At 39.5% G+C, this 25,147-nt stretch overlaps 1 protein-coding gene across 9 annotated transcripts in view; it reads right to left on the bottom strand.

Moving 5' to 3' along the window:
* The window catches only part of NFIB (nuclear factor I B), a 228,935-nt gene that overhangs the window by 43,429 nt on the left and 160,359 nt on the right, over positions 1 to 25,147 (bottom strand). For all 9 annotated transcript variants that reach the window (XM_019554804.1, XM_019554803.1, XM_019554805.1 and 6 more), the window contains exons 7-8: positions 7,788 to 7,919; positions 4,107 to 4,291 (exon numbers count right to left, since the gene is read on the bottom strand). In XM_019554804.1, coding sequence (XP_019410349.1) covers positions 4,107 to 4,291; positions 7,788 to 7,919 — 317 coding nt within the window. The remainder of the gene's footprint in view (positions 1 to 4,106; positions 4,292 to 7,787; positions 7,920 to 25,147) is intronic.

Raw genomic sequence — 25,147 nt, 5'->3', positions numbered from 1 at the left:
GCTGTGCTTGTCTCTCCCCAGTCGATCCAAATTGCTGAAACAGTGTTGAAACTCCACAACAGATTCAGCTGAATCAAAGTGGAACAGTAAGCCAAAACACCAACACAAATTAGTGTCCTCTGAAACAACCAAATCTGAAACCAAAATGTAACATAGCCATTTTGCACAGCTCTACTGTGCATTATTCATACACAGGAAAGGACACTTCTTTGTTTCCTTTTTGCACAGTTTTCTCAATACTGGGACTTCAGCTGTTGTCCTCTTTTCCAGAAGAGGCCATCCCCCGCCTCTACTGATGCCATAATGTTCTTTGAAAGCATTTCCTTTGACTCTTTTCTTTGCTGCTATTTATTTTATTTGCTTATCCCTTTTATTTGCTTCTCTTCATGATAATTTGAGAATCATTCCCCTTTCCTGGGGTTGGGATACTTGACTGGAATTTAGTGAATTTGCCTCGGGCAGGTTGTTTTCTTCTGCTTGATGATTTAGTCCAGTTAAGTGGATGTTTAAGTTTTATTTTAATGCTTTCACTTTAATCTTAATGGCATTTAGGATTACTTACACATATTAACTATATTAAATATAATGTATATACATATACATTATATATATGTGTGTACACATGTGGGTTGAAATTTTCAAAACAATGTAGAGGAATGGATCATCACAGTGACGTAACTTTTGGAAGGAAATCAGCATCAAACTCCTTAAGCAGCTTTGAAAATCTCAGCCATACTTTAAGTAGATTAGATACAGATGAACTGGTTATTTTTTGGTGAAACTATAGTGGTAGAAGATCAATCTTGTGCTAAGCAACTACTAACAGTCTTTACTACTGAGGAACTAGCAACCTGTCATGATACCCAGACATACACACATACACACACAGTAACACATGCCTGCACATAATGCCAAGGAAACTGAAAAGTTCAGTGACTCATCATAAGATATTTAACTCAATATTAAATGGGGATACCTTCAAGTCACCAGTTGGATACAGATTGCTGCTGTATAGTATATTTATTTATTATTCATGCTCCAGTCAGAGCAGTGATGAAAAAAAATATCACTTAAATACTGGAGCAATGGCTCTCTTTTGTTTACATTTGTTAGTTGTTGCATTATTTCTCACTGAAGCTAAATGGCCTGTTTGAACTTTGGCTGATCATCATGCATAATCTGGAGTATTTAACATTATGTCAAGAAAATTGCCACTGTGGAAACCTATGGGAGCTCTATATCTTTAAATGAATTTTACTAAAATATTCCATTGAATAGCACGACTGTCTCACTATAATCGGTGCAGCAGTAATGTAATTAATCTCAAAATTGCTGTGGGGAGTACAAGGCATCTCAGTTGCTTGTCGTAACAATCTAAATTAGTGTATTACTGAAAGATGTTGGGGAGGAACGGTTCATTTTAGGTAAATGCTGTCAGGGTATCCATTCTTTCTATTTCTAAAGCTGAAATTAAGACTATCATCCTAGTTCTCCTTTGAAATCCAAATGAATATGTTTTGAGGTGGGGAAGTATAATTAAATTTGATGTGGTATTCCTACTGATGCAGTTTCACATTTTATAATAATTAAATTTGTTTGAATAAAAATTCATGTTTTATTTAGAAAAGAAAAACTGGTTTGGCTCAAAGCATGCCATTGTATCAGAACAATTCTCTTTTGTCACTGAAACTTCACAGACGGCTGCTGCTTCTTCTCCTAAGAAAGAAAATTTTTCTTGCTATTTTACAGTTTTATACTGCCTTATCCCACAGTTGCTGTGCACAAGAGAAGTTTAGATTGTGCATGCACATCCTCTAGTGTACCACATATCTGATATCAGTAATAATAGTGACTAATAATAATAAATTACAAAGAACCACTGGAGTAGAAGATTGGAATACAGTATTTAATGCTGTTTCACTCTGCCCCCATCCCCCAGAAACTAAATCGAACATCAAATAAAATGAAAAGCATTCCCCTAATATTAAGGTTATGAAAGGTGAGAAAAGTAGTAAATCAAACCCAATTTTGCCTATTATTCCCTAGTGTGGCACAAAGCAAGAAGAGGAAATGTCTTCAGCTTGCTGCTAGTCCAAAAGCTTCAGCAGAATAAAACTTGTCTTTTAAGGTTAGTAGGTTAACCTTTTATATGTGGTATTAGAAAGGAGTTGATTCTCCTTAGGAAAGGGTTGATGGAACTTCCTCCTGCTCAATAAATGTGCTTCACGGTATTAAAGCCACAAGAGAGCACATTCATCAACGACTGAAGAGAGAGTGAGATACTTCACTTAGTACATTATAGGTTACCTTGATAATCTGAAACCAAACAGGGAACAATATAGAGAGATTATCACTTAATCTGTCATTTTAACATATATAAGAAATTGAAATGCAAGTAAAACAAGGACAGAATAATTAAAGAAGTACATACCACTAATGGCCTGATTTTAATTTGCATAACTTTTCCCTTAATACTGCCTAATTAAGACATCAGTTAAAAAAAAAATCCAATACAAGGCTAAGATTTTCCGCACTGAATTAACGTTAAGGACTTTTAATGGATGTCTTAATTAGACTTTGTTATTCATGGAAATTTTGCACAAATTAAAATCAGGTCCTGTGTGCACTGTTCCTAGCTGAGTCTCAGCAAAAAATGTTATATGGGACAAAGATTTTTAATCCATGCACTGACAGAAATTTGTCGTCTAAAACTGACATACTCCAACTCCACTGTTTGGTTTAATTTGCATTAATGTTCTAACCAATACAAATCACATTATTTGGATGGTTTCCTTACAAAGGAAGATGCACGTTTATAAACCAATATTTTCTTTAAATATGCAAAAGCTATGCAGCTGTATCAGAATGCTAGCCAATGGGGCCCAATAACCACAGTAACTTTTTGAACAGCCCACAGGGAACCTTATCTGTTATTCAACATAGAGACTTTGATTCCACCCCAAATCTCTCACTGCAGTGCCTGAAATGTATGCAAAGAGCCCTTCTATCAGTTGGGCTAAATATTTATCAGAACAAACTCTGCCTGTTTATCTCAGTTATTAAAACAAGACTTATGACTAATTTGGGGGGGGTGGTAATTCAGTGAGCTATGCTGTCATTTCAGTACACGCTCTTGAATCTCTCCTAAAAACATATCATAACATGAGCAACAAGGCTTTACAGGGACATTTCAGACAAGGCAGCAAAGCCAGAAACCAGACCAAGCAATGAAGATTACATTACATTGACTAGAATACTGGAAGTATTCCAAGTATTGACAGACCAAGGCTCAACTACAGTTTTTCCTATAGCACAAATCACATGTTAATGCTATGGGTTGTTTGTATCATGAAAAAGCACTCTTGCACACAGTCCTTTACAAATTACTACTCTAATGGAAACCATATTAACTTCCCACATCAAACTTCCCAGATTTGAGTCAATATATCTGCCAGAAAATACAACTGCTGTTACATGCTCTTCACAAAAAGGGAAAAACAAGTCTTTGGTTCTGTGTCACACTCATTACTGAAGTGTTTTTGTGACTGTATGAACTGTCAAGAATCAATGAAACATTGCAAGCATTACCTTGCCAGAGCTGATTTTATCTTAATACTTGGTCTATAAATATACCTGTATGTTCTTTTGTGTATATGCATTTACATTTGCTCCTCCCTGAAGCAAGCACTTCATTTGTGTTTCACCACATGAATCAGAGGTGCAAATTACTGTAACTGTTCTCTCAAGTGTCACATACTACTGAGCTATCTACCAATCCTGCAGCCCTGCTGTACACACAGAACTCCCATTCAAGAATTTTGTGTGCCAGAGGACTGCAGAATTTGCACCTTTTCCCCTAGTGCAACTGGATCATTCACCACAAGTATTCCTCTTAGGCTCCACAAAGAAGGAGTGAGTGGATATGATTGATCTGTTCCAGCAAGCAAGCCTCTGTATCCAATCAAATTAAATTTTTTTTAAATCACTTATGTCTGAAGTTCCAACTTGTTCTGGTATCAGACCTAATGAGCTGATCAGCTCTGCATACCCTGATGAGTACATACTTCTTATAGGATTTCTTTTCATATTGTTTATTTTTACAGTACCTGGCTAGTCTGAGGACTGGACGGGTCATAAGAAGGTACATAATTCTTCAGAGTATCCTGAGGATTCAGGTGGGGAGGATATCTGATTGTTGGATGAGAGAAGTAGCTAGACGGGGCAGGAGGGAGAATAGCCTGGGCTGGAAATGGCAATGGTGAAGGCGGAGGAGGAGTTCTGGTTGAGATGACTGGAGGAGATAAAAATAAAATGAAAAATATTTAGTGTCTTTTATAGTTTACTGCACACCTCTTCACCTCTGTGTCACAGCAAGAAAATAAAACTCAGTCATGAATTGGCATTATGCATTTCTTATTCACAATAACTTTACATAACCACCTTTTATTCCCTTCCCAACAGCACTCCAGGGAATGATAGCACTGTTATTCCAAATCATAAAGGCTTTTATTTAGTTGTGCATAGATTACACTATTGCTCAATTTAAATTTCCTTTAAAAGAAACTACATTATCCCAGCAAGGAACATTATTTCAGTTAAAAAAGTCTTCACCTTACAAACCTAGTTGAATAAAAAGCATACATAAAGAAGTAAAACCCAGATTTTTATACACAGCAATGCAACTGAGGTGGACAAAGTCACTGAGTCCTAGGAGACAGCCACTGATTCCTCACTGCATTGTACTATACCTGTCTCATGTGGGGACAGGGGGCAATAATTACTAAGCAATAATGTCATGAATAATTAGCTGACCATTGTGGAAATGCTAATGAATGTTCAACTTCAGGGCCTGGGAAACCATTCCACCCAATGAAAATATCTCAGGCAAACAAAAAGGGATCTATCCTATACATATTTCTCTTTGCATTCTCTTTCTTCCCAGCCCCCACAAACACACACTTCTCTATCTATAGACTATATGTAATGTCTAAACAACCAGCAATGTTTTCACAATGAAAGGAATGTACAGAATGTCCTGTTACTGAGTTATCAAGCCAGGAGTGAAAATTGTTACATTATTCCAATGTATAATAATCCACATTCCACTCTTATTTCACATCTACAAGACACTTATGTTGTGCTTTATTAAAAGGAAAATATTGAGTAAGATGAAAATGAAGGAAAAAAGGCTTGTATTTTTCTTTTGATTAAAAGAAGGGTATAAAATGAAATCTGTTTAAGGTATTTTACAAAGTTCTTTCTGCCTTGCTCTTAGGATAGACATCACTGCCTATACAACTAAATAATATCCAAAATTGTGGCAGAACCAGAACCATCTGAACTCTGCATTAACCCTGCCTTTATAAGTCCCCTAGTTTTATTTTTATTTAATTTTTTAGAAAGTCATTTAATTTGAATCTATTTGGCAGGTCTGAGCAGGAACTTACTACAAGTTAACCCTATAACAGGCAACATTATGGTTCAAAAGCAATTTGTTTTGAAACCCTTATGAATCCAAGACCCCAGTTACTGAGATCTGATTTTCAAATGTGGCTACATGAGGATACCTAAATCTGGTATCTGTCTGGGTGTCCAATTACACACCCAAAGTTGAAAACATGGTTTAGGTTTATTGGACTTAACCCTGTTTCACTTCCATTTTTCAGCCCCAAGATAGGCCTTTCAACAATCTTTTCAAAAGTCATAAGGCTGGATGTCTACCTGGTGAGAACACAAAAAAATTGCACTAGTGGTTATCTCCGAATTTACGCTTTGCAAAAGCAATTCAGTCTGCATGATAAGAATGGGGCAATAACTGAAAACAACTGCCTAATGCTCCTCTGATTGCCATTATCTTTTTCCCATGAAGAGAAGAATGGCAGTCTCATTTTTTAGTTTTGTCTTCACTGGGCCGCATCTACCCATCATTTTTTCTTCCACTGCTCCTCTTCCCTACGGCTGGCTGGCTTCACTCTAGATCTTTTTTTCCCTTCCCTTGTCTTGACTTCCTGTATCTTCCCACCATGGGCCTTTCTTTTTCCTGCTGAGATTACTGAGCTCTAAGTGGGGCCACATAAAACAACTACTGCTTGTGACAATTTCCATCCATACTCTGTTACAGTAAGAGATACAAGACAAGCTAGCAGTGGACCAACTAGTGATTGAAGGCAGTAGTAAGAGGGGAGGGGAAAAAAAACTTCTGAATAGAGGCAGTTCAAGGTTGCCTGAGTTTCCAGAGTGGATATTCTGTGCCTGCCCTTGACAAAGTAACTAATCTGTTTACAGCAGGGCTTTCCAACTCGATGCCTTCAGGTCCCATCAGCTGCCCCTCCCAGTGTCCTAAAGAGAAGGAAAATTGAGTGGGGAATGGTCCATGTCCTATCTATTCTGCCTGTGCAGTGCAGGGGAGGGAAGGGCTGTACACTGCCCATGCAGTCTGTCCAGCGGCATACGGAGGGGATCTAGGGGCCTGTCCCCATAGCTTATGGCCAGACCTGACCACAGTGAAATTGGGCAGCCTTGGTTTACAGCATTATTATTCTGTTTACTATTCTACCTTGTTGCTTAATAAACAACATCTAAAAATTATAACCTGAGGAAAACGCAAAACTCTGGATTACAGTGTGGTTATGGTCAGAAAAATGACAATAGCATCTTCTCCCTCAACAAATCTACTCAATGTGAAAGTCAGTAACGTGATTCAACTCAACTGAATGATAAAAATGAATTATGGCCTTTTGCCCGCCTTAGCTGTGCAGAATCAACAGAAAAGTGAGCTGCAATCCAGAGAGCCTGTACACTGCATACAGGACTGTTAGCTATTTTCTGATGGCAGAATCCTTAAGCAAACCAGAAAGACTCCAAATGGACTTTTACATCCCAATGTCATTTTGTAAGGCTGGATGTTAGGATAAAAATAACATCTTCTTTATTTTAAATTGGAGAAATATGATCAAGTCACTGAGAGAAAAACAACATAAAAGAGTAAGCAGAACTGCATAGGTAGGCTAAAATAATGGATAGTCAGCCATAACACTCCTTCCTCCATCATCCAACTGTGCTCAAAAGACATATCCTTGCTTAAGAGTATGTAATGTGAGATAACCCACTGATGTTAGGCCCTTGCAGGGCCAAAAGTTAATATAGGAAGTTAGGGACAAAGGGTCAACTTTAAGTACGAAATTCAAAAATCACGCAAGAAAGTCCCTAACTACTTTCTGACAAGTCATTATAGCTCATGGGCTGTACTATTGCTTCAACCCACATAAGCAACTTCCCATTTAAGAGTAAAAGGATTTCCACTACAGATTTAAGTCAGTAAATGGCAGAAATATTTAACAAATTGTACTGCTATACATTTTCCAAAAAAATGATATTATTTATTCCATTGATATGGGTGTTCCTTTTTTTTTTTTTTTTTTGCTTTTGAGGCTTTTATTTGCTATGGCATTGAATGAGTTATGTAAATACAATACACTAGTAGCAAAAAAGGTGCCATAGTTGTTTATGTTATGGGAGCACCTTCATTTAGGTTATGTTTATGTTTATTCACAGGTTTATCTTAGCTTTAATAATGCTAATCATGTTAAGAGCTACCTGAGCTTTGTTTAATGATAATTCTTTCAAGGATACCCCAACCTCAGTAACGTGCTTAATTCCCTTTCTACTTTCATCAGTAATATATATAGGATTAGGTCCATAATAAGGGATGCAATAATGGCATAATTATCATTGTGTAGAAAAGGAACAGAATAGAGAGGGTTTCTTCCTCCTTCATATGCCCTCACCACTGTGTGCAACTCCTGGGATTCCTGGATGGTGATGCTGGGGGAAAGTGCTCAGTCTTGGTGAAGTATCCTGGGGAGATGTAGGGCTGAACAAAGGCTTTTCAGGCTTCTTCATTGTAGGAGAAGACATATCTGCAATGGAAATACAACACAGCAGTCACATTAACCAATGGGAAGCATACACATGGTTTACTGTGACCAGTAAACTAATTCAACATTATTGATTTTCAACATGGGCATAAATAAATTGTTAATTGTAAAATGTTTATGGTTATGCTCCTTACTTAAGTGCCTGTTCAGTTACCAACACTTCTAAGCACCTATACACATGACAGACCTCTGCTTTGACGCGTGCTAATTAATTGAGTCTTCTGTGAGTCTGCTGGAGAGTGCTAATTGGCACGCTCCGGCAGCCTCCACATCATGTGTATTCAGCATCCCCACATTTCAAAATGGTGGTGGAGGCACTTTAATTAAAGCTCATTGAACAAGCTTTAGTTAATGTGCCCCTGCTGCCATTTTGATGCACAGGACACTGAATACACATGATGCTGCAGGCACTTTAATTAGAACAGCTCTCAGAGTGGCTCCCCACTCCATCCCAGAGCATGTGTATAGATTCCCACTGTGACCAGTAAACTAATTCAACATTTTTGATTTTCAACATGGGCATAAATAAACAGTCACTGTTGTTTGGCCTGCAAAACAGAACCTGCATTCCCTTCATAGCAACCAAGCATGTCAGTGAAGAAATCCAAGTCCTTTCAAGTTCCCTAGATGGTATTCAATACCTATCTGAATCACCATATTCACTTCTCCAACAGCATTATATTCTTTACTATATTTTTATTGGGACAATGTAAGTATACAATGCATTTAAAGCATGTGTTATTTTTAATATGGAAATCCATGTTTTACCTTTTCTAAATGTATAGGGACACAGTATAGCCTTCCCAAGAATGCGAGATACACACTATTCTTGTACAAGTAGGGCTTTCTCACTTCTTTCCCACTGATGCATCAACAAAAACATCTGTCGATGGAGATCACGGTAGTTGTAGCAAATGAACAGCTGCTATTTGGAAGGCTTCTTTATTTTTTACAAATATATTGTAAACATAATGTATATTATCTGAAGCTTTAATTAACCTAAAGTCCATGACTGCACTTGAGAAATTGGAATGAAATCCTTTCCACTTTTTAATTATTTATAACAAACAATCAGAGGCTACACATGGCATGGTATTTGGAGTCAATCTGAACTCAACAGGAATAACTCATATTTACTGCAGGTAAGCTCATTTCTTAAGTACTTTGCTGGATCAGGGCCATGCTGCATTTGGAGCATGCTACTGTTGTCTTTAATGTGCAGTTGTCACCTTATCACCAGGCTACTGCATTCTGCTCTGTTTAAACTGTGTCTTAAATCCTATTAAACGTTGAAGATGGATAAAATGGAGCCTTGTAAACATATTCAGTCAATGCTTATTCATCTGGCAGTTGTTTAAGATATTACTTAGTGACTTAGAAAACTTAGGACCTGAGGCCCCTGGCAGACATGCAGTTAAAGGCATGATGCGATCTGATGTGCAATCACCACAATTGCTCCTCCTGCCATGCCACAGAGACCAGGGGCCTGAGCTACTGATTAGTTTCTGCCATTCTGCACCAATAGAGATACACCAAACAACTCTTCATGAGGCCCCAATTTTAAGAGTCCAAAACCTGGTGACTTTCATGGCACCCTGCAATGCTTCTCTTGGCAAAAGGGTCCCTAAAGAAGTGAATTTTGGAAGGGGAATATATAGGGAAAGAGAGGCATTTGTTTTATTTCCATGCTGTACAGCTTTTAGTGATTACTGTTAGTTGGGAGAGTTGATTACATTGGACTACTGCAATTTCAAGTTATTCTGTATTGCACCTGAACATTGATGTAAGTGCATCTATCTGCTCACTGTAGAAATTTAAATGAATAAATAAACAAACTGCTTCTTGAGAGTAAAGATATATTTATTTTTTCTGCTTGTACCAGCATCTAACAAGAGCAAGATTTCCACGTGGTTATGGTTAAAATTATTACATGTCTCTGCTAATCTACCAACATTCTAAACAATATATATTTCTAGTGCTCTCAGTGAGTCTGGTGCAGATATGCTGCAATAAAAACGTCTTATTTCAGGAATGATAGATTATTTTGTGATGAAACAACAGCTTTAGCGCCTTCATTTAAAACCCTTGTTTCATTTAAGAACAAAGAACATTTCATTATTGTACTAGACGGTTAAGATTTTATTATTCACTGAATAAAACCAAATATTTGCTCTTCTGCTACGCATGTACTACTAGTGAGTAGTCTGTTACTGCAAAAACATTCCAAAGTCATTGTCCAAAAAAACAGATTCATTAATGGCTCATAATCACAGCCTTTGACTAACACACTATGTCCATCGCTGGCTGCCAAAAATTTATCAGTGACTGAGTACCTTGATAAAATACTTTCTGAGAGACAATTATTTCATTATATCACATACATAAATATATTAAAAAGGAAAGACTAACTAAAGCTTGAATGAACTGGATGTGGGGAATCTTTTGCTTGTCTTTCACTGATATGTTCAACAAAAGAACTGAAAGAATGAACTGTCTTCTGCTTAGACATTCTGAATACGCCTGTAGCTCCAATTTCTAAAATGCAACAGAAGCTAATGTGACTGTTACTTCACAAAACAAGAAAAACTTGTGCTATTTAAACCAAAAATATTTTGGCTGCTTGAAAGAAGAATGCTTTATTAAGTGCAATGTAATCAGGGTTTCCATTTACCCCCTGGCCTAATCCCTAGTTTGAAATGAATTTATAGAAAAAGAGGCCAGTTGCTACTACAATCCTAGCCTTTTGCCTTTAAAACTGTGCTACTTTTCCTGCTTCAACTTTTGGGCAAAAATAAATATAGTCAATACCTAAGCATAGCATAAATTACAAAGCAACACAGAATACAACCGGCCGTATTACTATGAGAGATGATGGTCTTTAAGTCAAGATGAATTCCTCTGGCAGTCAATAATATAAAATGTTTGAAAGCAACTATGAAACTATGAAAGTTTCACTACCAGATGAACCCTCATCACCTGCTCAAGCCCAGATTAGGTACTTTACTGCAACAAAACATGCTGCATCATACACTGCAGTGAAGTACTTTTGGAGGATACTCACAGCATACCTGACTGCTGGGCATGAATGGGTGAAATACATGTAGCACTTCCTTTGTTAAAATAATGTACTTAGCATTGTGAAGTAATTCAGATGGCCATTTCTACCCCTTGTTCTCCTCTTGTATGCACTGACATCATAATGGAGCATTCAAGTTCTATTCACAGTGGAATAACAGATGCAGTCTACAGGGGAGCCAGAACAAAAACTGTTTGTATAGGTTACAAAAAGAAACTGCAGCACTCTCCTTCTTGACCACGCTTGTAAGTCTGGTAAGAAAGCAAGAGCTATATTTTCTTCAGAGAATTATCAGCTATGGAAAAAAAAATTATTATTAAAATTTAGGAGAAGCTGAATTTTTTGTACTTTTATTAATAAAAATATGTATGGCCTATAAATACAGCAGAATTAATTTAAATAATCTTAAAAGTTCACAACATTTTTACTGGTACCTTCAGTACTTACAAAATAAAAATGACTGATTTAGTTTTGCTTTAAAACATTTTTATAGGTCACCCCACATATATATTTTATCTCCTGCAACCTAGATATACAAAGGTAATGAGGTAACAAGTGACTGAAAGAACATAAAAAGCAGGTATAGTTGTATCATAGCTTTCCATGGAAAAATACCTACCATCTAAGAAAAAAAAGAGCACCAAAATCAGCAATTTAGATCAGAACATATTATTTCTTTGTCCTCCCTAGAACTTTCTTAAGGCTTTAGCAAAACATAAATGTGTTTTTTAAAAATTCACAGGTGTGTTCCATATTACTCTTGTGCAATATCCTTGTGTTATTGTGGAGATATAGTGCATACATGCCCAAATATTCTTGCATAATATACTTCTTTTATTGTAGAGATATTTACAGTATATACATGCCCAAACTACTGCATGTTATAAATTCTGAAGTGTCACATCAAAGAGATAAAGGCTATGAAAATAAAAAGTGTTAGATCAACTCATCTCCCAACAAGGTAATTCCATCTACAAAGGCAGGCAGAAAAGAGCCACTGTGAAGCATAGTGTATGTAGCCTGCTCATTGGCAGCTTGCACAAATGGTGCTCCAGATGTATATCTGTTCAAGACAGCCCAAGGCAACAATTTTGATCAATTCTAATGTGATAAAATGCTGCAGGGAAAATGTGGAGAAACGTGTTTACGTCAGCCTTTAATTAAACTGTTGTTCGCTTCCAAAGAACCTTAGGAAACACTAATGAGACATGAGTTTCAGCAATTTCCTCATCAAAGCAAAGACCCTCTTCCTCAATCTGAAGCAGCCTGTCATCCAAGTAGCTCCCTGGATAAATGTCACGTGGTGCACCAGTCAGTAAGCCACCTGTTAACAGAACTTTGCTGGAGTCAACTCATCATCCAGGGCAAGTTCAAACATCCACCTGCCTGTTTTGGACACCTGCTCAATTGTCTTGTGCAGTATAGCAACATGGTAACTTTTCTATTTTGTTGGTGATGCAGTGGGAACAGATGAATAAATAGAAAAAGAGAATAAACAGAATTAAATCTATATGACTTCAATAATTATGCCTCCAATTTATTATCTACCTCTTCCTACTCGTATTGCTTATCTAATCTGTCTTTTCAAGGTACATTCCAGTAGATCATTATCCACCAGCATCATTTAGACCTCATTAATTTAACATTGCCTCAAGAAATGCAGATGATAATATCTTCTGGTCATTGTTCATGTAGTCATACTTTCATTACTTTACTGGAGAAAAAAAACCAGAGTTGCATCTTTGTGTAAAAGTTCAAACCAAAGGGCCATTTCCAGAGATAGCACTAGGGATAACAACACTATTCTACATTTTACTGAAGAAAATTGAGCCCAAATCCCCAGTGCCTCACACATTGTATAGTTATGTACATCTGTGTGCAAAGAGAATGTAAAACTTCACCAGATCAGCATGGTAGCACTTTGTTCAGGTGGCTACCTTTTATTGTAGAGGCTACCTTTTATTGTAGAGATATATACAGTGCATACATACCGCACTGCTATGGAAACTGGAGGTGCCCAGCACATCTAAACACAGGCTTCAAAGGCTTAAAATATTTCAGCAGAGGTCAGAGAACATAGGTACCATGATTTCTCACAAGCAGATGCTGACTTCAAATGAAAAATAATTTGTTAATCAACTTAAAATGTGTTGATGGTTAGGAAACAATCCTGTTTCACAAAAAAAAAAAGAGAATCAAGGTTTTAAATTTGCCTTTTACTCTTCAGTGGGCATGTCTACACATGACGCTTTAATGCACATTAGCCTAAGTTAATGCTCATTAGGGGCACACGTCTACATATGCATGCCTTAATGCTGACCAAAAATCGCAAATTTAGGCTATTCATGGAGGTAATCAAATGCAGGTATCAAATTTAGGCGCAAGTAGTTAAAGCACTTTAACAAATGCATAGACACCTTAAAGAGCATTAACTCTGTGTGTGTCAACTGACTTGCGACTAACTGCCAAGTCAGATCCCACACAGCGTCAATGTGCTTTAATGCCTGCATGCGTAAATGCCTGCCTAAACTCATTTAATACACGTTAAGCTAATACACATTCAAATTTCAGTGCTCTTAAATGCATGTGTAGATATGCTCATTGGAAAGAAAAGAAGACAAGACTTGTTTTTCTCATGCAGATTTTTTGTTTGTTCGTTTTTGTTTTAGAGAGAGAGAAAGAGAGAAAAATATTCTCAAACAGGCAACAGCCTGGTGGTGAGGATAATGACCTCTAACAAGGAAAATCAGGCAGAGCAGGGTTTTTGAGCCTGGATATTCTCCAAACTAGGCAGGTTGCCTAACTACCAGGTTATTGGCTATTTTCCGTTGTTTGTGCTTCAGCTGGTCCTGTGCTGGGGGTAGGTGCAGCAATATTTTGTATGCCAGTTCACGTACTTTGGCTTTCTAAAGGATATCTTAGATGCATTTAAAAAGGACAAATTTTGTACTGAAGCTGAACCTTGTGTTTGAGAAGCAGCCAGATATCTTAGCATAAATAGTAATCATGTGCAAAATCAAGATGGTAAGCAAACTGTAACGCACACTTGATACATCCCAATAAAGCAATAAACAGAAAGTCAAAATGCTTCTTAACAACTTAGAAGTGAGAACATGTATATAGTCATAAGGACACCTCTTGCACTGTATCTTCCAGAAGATGCTTTTTTTTGCATTGGTTCCCTTCTAACCATTTAGTTCATAACATTTCCAAGCACCTTCAAAAACAGTGTTGTGGGATATTTTTTATTTTGCCATTTTGCAATGGATAGTCATTTTACAGTATTATGTTTTGTGATTAGTGGTACAAGATCTGGGAAGAAAAAATTAGAGGATTCCTGTAATACTTTATCACTAGAATTAGCTGCACAGCAGAACAATGAAATGATACTAGGGGTAGAGGAAGGTTACAGCAAAGTAGGAAAATGCTTTGAAAAGATATAATTGAATTATCTCTTCAATTCATTCTCTATTAATCTTTAATGTTCTCTAATCAATTTCATTATTTCATTTCCAATGGGTGAAATGTATTCAGATACCAAAGACAGAGAGCTGATGCAAGAACATTTGGCTGATCAAAAGCCTTTTACAGCCAATGGGTGGCTTTTAAATAAGATAGGCAGACTTTTCCTCCATTCCTCTCCCACAGAATGTCTATAGCTGTAAATCCTATTACTAATCTCTTGAACTTTATAATCCTCGTATTTTATTCTTCCTATATTTGCGTGTATACACTGTTGTGAAATGAACCAGTAACTTTGTTCTTCAGTTTCTGCACCATATCCCTGCCCTGCCTGGAAGTTCTTCTCATGTTTTACAAAAATCCTATTCTGATCAGAAATGTATTTGGGGGCTTATCACCCTTGATAATCTGTACCTTAAAAAGCAAGGGGAAAGTGCTTGTATAGTGTTGTACCTGGATGAAAAGAATATGAGAAGAAACCTGCAAGAGTATAGTATTGACAAGGACTTTTCAGCATTGTCTTTTGCAAGTGTTCACTCTGTTGTTCATATAAAAGAATGTTTAAAGTTGTGTACACCAAATGTTCACAAATGCCTCTGCATGAACAAGTAATAGGGGTAGCACTATGGTGATGAGTACTCTATCACATAAAAACTAACATCTAAATTTCCTGATTATATCACAGATGAAAAGTTAACTTTTACTGATTTAAAACTGTCAAGTCTAGGTCATAGACCTTTAAAAAATATTCACACTGACATCTGAAGTACTTAATTTAAGGCATTATTAATATTGCCAGGCCCTAGACATTTTTAAAATTATATTTAAAGTGTGCATGTATGTGTGTACACACTTTTCAAAATGCATCCCCAAAATATTTTAAAAATCTGCAACATCATGACAGGACGTACGGACTTAATACCATAACAGTTGTTTGATCTGTCAAGCAACTTGTAAGTAATTAGCTACCATAATGAAAAGAATTGTTTTGTTTAAAGTTACATTTTTTGTCCACCAAGATGACTTTGAAACTATGGCAAACTATGCTATAAGGTCATTGAGTGATAACTCTACACCCATTTCATCTAGACCTCTCTTCCTGCAGACAGGCACTCTGCTGTATCATTACAAAGTAAGATGCAACTTAATGTGGTAGAGATATAAACTACCATATTATATTCTAACTTATGATTTCTGAATCATAACCAAGAGTCAATGACTTTGTGCCAGGTAAGGAAAAAACATCAGTACATAAAGAGTATTCTAAAATCCATCCTTAGAAAAGCAGTTTAAAGGCTAAATTAACCTGACTTCAGATACTAAACTCCAAGCCAAAACTATTCCTCATGTGACAACTACATAAAACTTTCACTATTATCTATCTGTACTAGTATGGCCAAACCTTCTTGAACGTCAAACTGCTCTCCAAAACTGCTCAAATAGTGAGAATGTGAAATTACACATGCAAAGAAAAAAAAAAAAGTATTATAGCTATATAAAGAAAGAAAGAAAGAAAATGTGTTCTTCTTTAATTTTACAGATCATGAATATACTTGTCCATTCTAATGTCCATTAATCATCTTTTATGTGATTTCAGTCCACTGGATAGGCAGTGATAAAAAAAGCATCCTAGAAAACAGTGAGATAATCTCATTTAAAAAGTCAAGCAAATTATACAGGATTCATTTACTAAATATTGGTGTGGTGGAACACCAGTGGGGTGTTTGCCACTTGGGGATGTAGCAAGATCTATGGGAGCTTGGTGACTGAGCAGCAGGGAAAACCCTCCCCAGGAAACATTTGAAGGGGGAAGGTGGTATCAGGGCACTCAGGGTGCTCTGCCACTTTAAGAACTGGGCCAGGCAGCAGGCAAATGCAACCCAGGCCTGATGAGCAGCCATCTTAAGCCTCAAGCCAGCAAGGCAGGAGGCAGCAGTTGCTGCCTGGTGCTGAGGAAGGAACATCTTCCAGTGGAGCTGCTGCTCTAGAGATGGCTTGGAGGTAAGGGCAGGAGCTATAGGGCTCCTGGTCCTAGGCATGCCCTAAAATTGCATCCTGCCAGGATAAGGAGGCCTGGTGGTCCTGCCTGTGGCGGGGCAGGGCCAGTAAATGCCAGGGTTGAGGACTATCCTGGTGAAAGGCAGGTTGGGGCACCTAAACCCCTGACCCTACCACCCAGTGGGCTATGTGATAATATCAGAGAGAGAGTAGTGGGGCCAGGGACATCCACAGGGGACACCTGAGTCGATTGTGGGTGTATGATCCTGAAGGGGAGCAGGGAAGGCCAGGTAAGCTTTGAGAAGCGCCTAAGCCTGAAAGGGTGGAAGACCCCACAAGGCGAACAGCTGAGGTCCTGGTGTGAGCAGGCAAGCTGCCAGCCAGGCATGCCAACAAGTGGCACCTGAGTCTCCAGAGGTGCTCAATCCCAGGCCCCAGAGTATGGGGCGGAGTAGAGAGGGGCAGTTTTGAAGCCCTGTGAGGGGCATGAGTTGGGGCCCTGAGGGCAGGGGGTTGAGTGGAGGCCCTGCTAGCATAGGGGCTGGATCTAGGTCCAGGTAAGCCTTTGGGTGCCTGAGGCTGCAAGGGGGCTGGAGACTGATAGGAAGGCAGCAGAGGAGGAGCTGTGAAGAGAAAAGGGGGCGAGCCATCAGCCCCTTGATGGAGAGCAGCTGGGGGAGTTACCCGGCTATGAGATCGGGGAAGAGTCAGCACAGCACTTTGTGAACTGCCCAGCACTTGCTCAGATGAGGGGAGAGGGAGATGCCCAAAACGCTGTACACTTGAAGTCTGGGGAATGAAGAGTAGCAAGTCTGACAACCCTCTGGGTGAGGGTAGAGTGAGTGTGGTCTCTGGGAGAGAAGAGGCGGTACGTGTGAGGCCCAGGAAGGGTGGGATGGAATAGACTAGGTGAGAGCCAGTGGACAGCGAGAGTCCTCTGTGAGAGGGAGGCAGTATGAGTGTGGCCGTAGTAGGGCACAGCGAATGAGACTCAATGCTGTGATGAGTTGGGCCCAGCCTCAGGCCGGAACTTACTACAGCTGTGAGCAACATCTGCGAGGCTTGGGATGCAATACAGGGGTGGCTGAAGTTGCATACATAGGCCCATACATAGGAGAACAGAGCATTCAATAGGCAGCCTCCTGCTTAAGTAAGACCATAATTCTTTAACAACAAGGCATGACAAGCAAGATAGGTGGGTGGCGTGCCCAGAGTCAGTGGGAGGCAGCACTGTGGCTGCTTGGGGACTTCCCACGTTACCATACCACAATTGGCATAGGTAAATCACTAAGACTCACTGTAACTCTAAGGGAAAGCTCATGCCACATTATCTTATTAATGCTAGGAATCCAGGAACTTGACTTATAAAGTAAAATCAATACTGTAACCTTAACTATAAGAGTTAGAAGGATACTGGGAGACTTCAAATTTAACAAGATTACAGAGGGGGTTAGAGATAAGATAATTTAAGGGAAAGCTATTCATTTAGAAATACTCAGGCAAGATATCTCAAGGATTATATTGTGACTAATTATTATTCTAAATAATACTTCTAACAGTTTAGGATTATGTAAAAGTTATGGGGTTTGATTTAATTAGCACAGTGAAGTGTAATTAAGTGTATTAGGGGATTTATATAAAAATCTGGGAAATGAAGTGGTTTGGATCTCAAATTTAAATATAACCACTAAACTCAGAAAGAAACAAATCATCCTGAGCAATTATTGTTTGACACAATTAATATAATGGTAAAAGAAAATGGAGACTAAGAGCGAAGGTCAATCTGGTATAACACTGTTGAAAAACAGATCCTATTACAAAGGGTTAAAAAAAAGCTACAAAAGCATAAATTACAATTTTTTTTAGCTAAACCTACATTTTCCCCACTCAGCTATACCACAAATGAAGAAAAAACATGCTATTCAAAACAATGTGAGACTCCTTTGAATCCTTAAGGAAGCTGAATGAATACTTTACTTGTAGAACCAGGACCCACTGGTTTCAGGTATTCTGAGGATCTGATCAATAGTAAAATAAAGCAAATCTCTATCAATTACATTTTATAGAGGCTGGACCCATCTTCAGTTCACACAACAGGGTTATTCACAAAATAGTTGTTCTAAATATGCTAATGGCCAAGTGCCTCCTGCACATGTAGCTATCATTGATATAAATGAGAGGTGCATGTACCTACTTGAGGCAAAATTCAACCTACTAGCTACATATGGAAAACATATATTGCAGTCATACCTAATGATTTTCTTTTCAGAATAAAAGACACTAGACCCATAATCAGGTTTTAGAACAAGGAGTTTTATTAAATAAAAATATTGGAGAAAAATGATAGCTATTGGATGATATATGGGTACTTCCTACATAGTATTGTCTTGCCTTTTCCCCCCCAACTCTCTTCTTCTATACATTATTATCCATATTAATTAATTTAGAACCTGATTCACATGTGTACTTGAGCAAAAATTTTGCCTAAATGTTATCATAGTCAATCCACATATTTCAAACAGCCTTTAAAATAGGCATGACTAGGTCAGAAGCCACTCTGAACAAAAGAGAACTTAGGTTTATGGTGAAATTCTGGCTCCACTAATATTTTTGGGAATCTTATCACTGAGTTTAAGGGGACTAGAGATTCATTCTTTGCTCATAAAATTGCACTGATGTTGCACCCATTCACACTTGTTACACTTCACTATGCTAATTAAATCAAACCCCATTACTTTAATTCTGTTCAAAGTTGAGTTTAAGTAACATTCTGGTAAATTATCACTTATTCCTACTTGATAAAGGATTCTGTCTTTGATGCATATGTGGAACTCTCATTGATCTTAATATAAAGCATCTGTTGTTATACTATTCACTGAATTTTAATTTATATTTGTCTTTTTTAAATATTAAGTCTTTGAAAACTGCTTCATCCATTCCACTCAGCCCAGCAGTCTTAAGGCTCAGAAGATAAGAAAGCACTTTTCACCCTGATTAAACTGCTGCTGAACCTACTGCTAATGTCAGCAGTTACACTGAAGAAAGACATTACTTACAACTCTGACACAAGTGAAGCTCAGAGCAAACCCAACCAATATTAAAGTAAGATTCTGACTTATTTTAATATTGCTTGAAACAGCATATGGGAATACTGATGTTTAAAAATTAAATGTGCTTTTAAATATTAAGCATGAGTGACTTCCAATGCTTCAACCATCAAAAAAGTAGGAGAGAAACTGGTTTAGTGTTGCACGTGCAGTTTGGATAGAAATGCCACTTTCACTACAATGCCATATTTTAGTATGATGGCTCAGAAATGTCACACACAATCAAGAACTTTGTTCAAACATACTTCAAAACCTTTTTGTAGTGAGACGTATTTCTTAAAGGCATTATCTGTATCTGCTTTTCTCAGCATTTAGCACAGATAAAAGATCATGATAGAATATGCATTAGCCTTCTGCAGATACATTAGAAGCTGAAAGTAGTCCTGAGCTCTGTCCAATATAGGACACCAAACAATTTAAAGTTGTCTCTTACAGCTCTGTTCCTGGACAACTTTAACTCCTTCCTCTGTTAAGTCCCTCACTTCAGAAATTAAAATATCCATTTTAAACATGACCTAACCAAGGAAGGGCCAGCAAGAAGAAGAACCCAATAGGGTGGGCATGTCCAGTATGTAGGGAAAAAGCAAAAGATGGAATAAGTTCAGGAGAGGGGTGACCAGCTAAGAGGGTTTTGGTCTGAGTATAGGAGGGTTGAACAAGCAATCAGCAGGTCTACCTGTTTGTTTAAATTGTATGTTCATATCCTAACTCCTGACTGTTAGAAGATGACAAGAGAAATGTGAGAGAGTGGATATTATGCAGGAGCTGTAAAATTAAAATTCACTTAACTGTATACTGACATTATGTATTTTTGGGAAACATTGACTACAGAATGACACATGAATCTGCTTCTGTCACTCTGTTATAGGCTATATTATTAACAAATGTATGTGCTGTACATTTATACTTTAAACCATGTTGTAATACCAAGGAAAACAGGTTTAAAATCTGATCTTACTGGATATTTCTCTATTACGTTAATATACTTCACTAAGTGAGGTTTTGGAAAGAAAGTATTATATGCATATAAAAAGTTCTGAAGTTATTCAGAGTTTCAGAACTTGAGAAACTACAAGGCTCTAGGGGCAAAGCTCAAGGAGACAGGGGCACAAGTAGTTTTTTTCTTTTATCTTTCAGTGAGCAGACGCAGACAGCACCACGAGACATGCACTGGCGAGGTCAATCAGCGACTTTGGAGCTGGTGTTACCAGGCAGGCCTTGGGTTCTTGGACCATGACCTGCATTTCCATACAGAGGACATGCTGGGGCAGGAGGGGCTTCATCTGTCCCCAAAAGGTTTTTTCTTCCAGGCTGGCTGATCTTGTACAGCGAGCTTTAAATTAAGTTTGCCGGGGGACGGAGATGCAGAGGACACTTCACCATCGAGCCAGGTGACACAAAGAACTAGTACCCAGGTAAGTGATGGGCCAGGGCAGACTTGGGAACAAGGGGGCAGCACGGGCACCTAGAGAAGGCCTCAAATACCTCTACACAAATGCTTGAAGCATGGGGAATAAGCAGGAGGAACTTGCCATCCTGCTAGCGAGCAAAAACCCAGACCTAGTGGGACTCATGGAAACCTAGCAGGATTCTACCCATGACTGGGCAGTGGACAGGCGAGACAGAGCAGGGAAAAGGGTGGGGGGTGTAGTGCTATACACTTCCTCAATGATCAGGATGGGGTCAGAGGAGGGGCAAAATGAGGCACTATGGGTAAGAATGCAAGGGGGGCATGGGGAAAGGGACTTGATAGTGGGTATCTACTACAGATCCCCTCACCAGGGGGATGAGCTGGACCTGGAATTCTCAGGTCGGCTCATGGAGGCCGTAAAGTCAAGGGATGTGGTTGTCATGGGTGACCTAAACTACCCAGACACCTGCTGGGAGGATCAGTTAGCCAGGTCCGACTACTCATGGAGGTTCTTAGTTGGGATACAGGACTTCCACCTAACCCAGAAGATGCATAGTCCCACCAGGGGAAATGCCTTGCTGGACCTGGTCCTTGCTACAGGTGACAACCTTATAAGGGGTCTGCAGGTACTCAGTCACCTGGGCAACAGTGATGCTCACCTGCTGGAATTTACTATTCAGCAGAGGGTGGTGAAAGCAAGCAGCAAGACAGAGGTCCTCGACTTCAGGAGGTCTGACTTCTGTAAGCTAAGAAGGTTAGTAGGAGAGGCATTGGGGTCTCAGAGCTTCAATGAAATGGGAGTCCAAGACGGGTGGTTGTTCCTCAAGGAGACGATCCTCTGAGCTTAAAGGAAGTCAGTCCCAATGCACAGCAAGGGGGGCAGGAGTGCTCAGAAGCCCCCATGGCTCTGCGTAGGCATCCAGGGATGCCTGAGGGCAAAAAAGGAGGTATACAAACAGTGGAAGCAAGGGGCTGTCACCAAAGAGGATTATACCTCCGTTGCTCAGGACTGCAGGGAGGCTGTTAGGAAGGCCAAGGCAGAGATGGAGCTAGGGCTAGCAATCAGAATTAAGGAAAATAAAAAGTCCTTTTTCAAATACATAGGAAGTAAGAAGGTGGCACCAGGGCCCCTACAGGATAGGCTTGATAATCTGGTATTGCAAAAAAATGAAAAAGCTGACCTCTTTAATGATTTTTTTGCCTCCATATTCCTGAACAGGGACCAGGACACATCCCCCACTAGAATTGCAGACGGACCCAGGGGAGGCACCGCCATGCCTAGGGTCAGGGACCACCTAGTTAGGGATCTTTTGGAGGGGCTGGACATGTTTAAATCAGTAGTTCCAGATGCTCTTCACCCGAGGGTGCTGAGGGAATTGGTGGGAGTCATAGCGGGGCCCCTGGCATGGCTGTATGAGTGCTCATAGAGCACTGGCCAGGTACCAGAGGATTGGAAAAGAGCCAATGTGGTCCCCATTTACAAGAAGGGGAGAAAGGAGGACCCCAGAAATTATGGGCCAGTCAGTCTTACCTCGGTCCTTGGGAAGAGCTTTGAGAAAATTATCAAGGAGCACATCTGCAAGGGACCACAAGGGGAGGTAATGCTCAGGGGCAACAAACATGGGTTCACTGAAGGCAGGTCCTGCTTGACTAACCTGATTTCTTTTCATGATCAGGTCACAAAGTCCCTGGACAAGGGTGTCAGGTGAATATTTTCTTCCTGGATTTTAAGAAGGCCTTTGACATGATTTCCCACCACATTCTCTTAAAATAACTTGGTGACTGTGGCATTGATGCCTACAGTCAGATGGGTGGCAAATTCACTAGATGGCCACATCCAGAGAGTGGTGGTGGAGAGGTTGTTTTTGACCTGGAGGGATGTGGGCAATGGAGTCCCCCAGGGCTTGGTCCTGAAGTCTGTACTGTTCAACATCTTTGTCAGCGATCTGGATGTCGGTGTGGAATGCGTGCTGTCCAAATTCACTGACAACACCAAGCTGTGGAGCAAGGTGGGCACGCTGGAGGGGAGGGACAAAATCCAACCAGATCTAGACAAATTACAGAGGGGGGCAGATGAGAATAGGATGGAATTCAATGCAGACAAGTGCAAGGCGCTGCATTTAGGGAGAAGGAACCAGCAACATGCTTATAGGCTGGGTAACACCCTTCTTGTAAACATGGTGGCAGAAAGGGATCTTGGAGACATTACTGACTCCAGGATGAACATGAGCCGCCAATGCGAGGAAGCAGTCAGTAAGGCTAACCACTCCTTGTTGTGAATCTACAGATGCATCACAAGCAGGTCCAGGGAGGTGATCCTTCACCTCTATGCAGCATTGGTCAGGCCACAGTTGGAGTACTGTGTCCAGTTCTGGGCACCACACTTCAAGAGGGATATGGCTAGCATTGAGAGGGTCCAGAGGAGGGCCACTTGCATGGTCAAGGTGCAGCGGGGCAGGCCCTAAGAAGAGAGGCTAAAGGGCCTGAACCTATTCAGCCTCCACAAGAGAAGGCTGAGAGGGGATCTGGTGGCTATGTACAAGCTCACCAGGGGGGACCAGTGAGAACTGGGAGAGGCTCTGTTCCCCCAGGCACCACCAGGGGTTACTAGAAATAATGGCCACAAATTGTTAGAGAGAAGGTTCAGGCTGGACATCAGGAGACACTACTTTACAGTTAGGGCTGCCAGGCTCTGGAATGGGTTCCTAAGTGATGCGGTGCTCTCTTCTACCTTGGGGGTGTTCAAGAGGAGGCTGGACAGATATTTGGCTGGGGTGATATGACCCTGGAACCCGTTCCTGCCTGGGGCATGGGTTCAGACCTGATTATCTATTTACTTATTCCTGTTCTTTCTTTCATTTCCCTACACTGCTCTTTCAAAACAGACAAATAGAAAATGCATACACATTTTGTTTCATAAACAGCTCTTCAGAGATTGTATGTCAATAAGAAGACTAGATAACAGTTCTTTACTTATACAGAGAGCTCTAAAGCTTAATAAAAGGCAAGGGCTGGAGCCTTCCCAATTAGAAACAGTGTGGTATATGATGAGTCTTTTACTGAAGTTTGATGAAATTTTATTTTTCCCCCAATTTCACAGCTGCCACTGCCTAGGCAAACCACTAATTCTCCCTTAATCACATTCCAACTTTTCATGATATATGCTTATGCAGCATACAACTTGCAGGAACAGCAAGGACAATCTATAGTGAGGTTATTCACATTATGCCCCTTGTGTCTGTTTTTCTATTACATTTCACAGTATCTACCCTTTATGGGGAGTAATAAGTTCATCCAACCTTCTCCAAGAGGACCAACAAATCAGTACTGATTTTGATAGAAGGCTAAATGTCAACATGCTGTGTATTCACATGGTATTCCCTTAGATTAAAATGTTAGAAGGCTGCCTAAAGGAGTTAGATACCCTACTTCCACTTAGTTTTAAAGGGCACTTAACTGCTTTGAATACCTCTTTGAATTTCCAATCTAAGTTATTTAAGCTTGGTTCAGCACTATGGATCTATCACTATTGCCACCTCCAGGCCCTCACTGCTAGCAAATTTTTGGCTGTTCTGCAAATGACACAACATAAATACAGCACTATTCATATATGAAATGCTGGCATCTCCATTTCTGCATGTCTACTACTTGTCAACAAGGCACATAGAAGACCGCTGCTGGTTTAATCCATTCCACAGAAAACATCAAATATAACTACATTAATTGCTAAACAAACACCACCCAAAGGGGGGGGGAGGGAACTAAAGGAAGAAAAGCACAAATAAAAGTTAAGCAACAGACCTAAACCATGGAAGGTGCTATGCATCAAACTGCCAGTTGGTAATGGAGAACTAGAATATCAAACAACAGACTGAGTAGAACAAAATATGTATCAGGAGAGGGAGCTGAACAGGGAACTTCCTGTCTAGCTTTATTATTTAATTCTTGCAAGCAATGCTGCATACTGAGTAGATGGTTCCAAAGAGTGGCAGAGCCTCAAGCAGATAATTCTTTGAATACTGCAGTGCATGAAATGTCCACAACACATATACTGGGAATTTCATAATGCCTTACTAATTGAAGGGAAAATCTACACTGGGTACATCTACATGTGCAATTAATGTAGCACACTGGTTCAAACTCTGGAGCAGTCTGA

This window comes from Crocodylus porosus, unplaced genomic scaffold (genome assembly GCF_001723895.1).
Source record: "Crocodylus porosus isolate Cpor-Errol unplaced genomic scaffold, CroPor_comp1, whole genome shotgun sequence".
Lineage (NCBI taxonomy): Eukaryota > Metazoa > Chordata > Crocodylia > Crocodylidae > Crocodylus > Crocodylus porosus.
The sequence above is the reverse complement of the archived record's forward strand: the minus strand, read 5'-3'. Positions and strand labels throughout refer to the sequence as shown.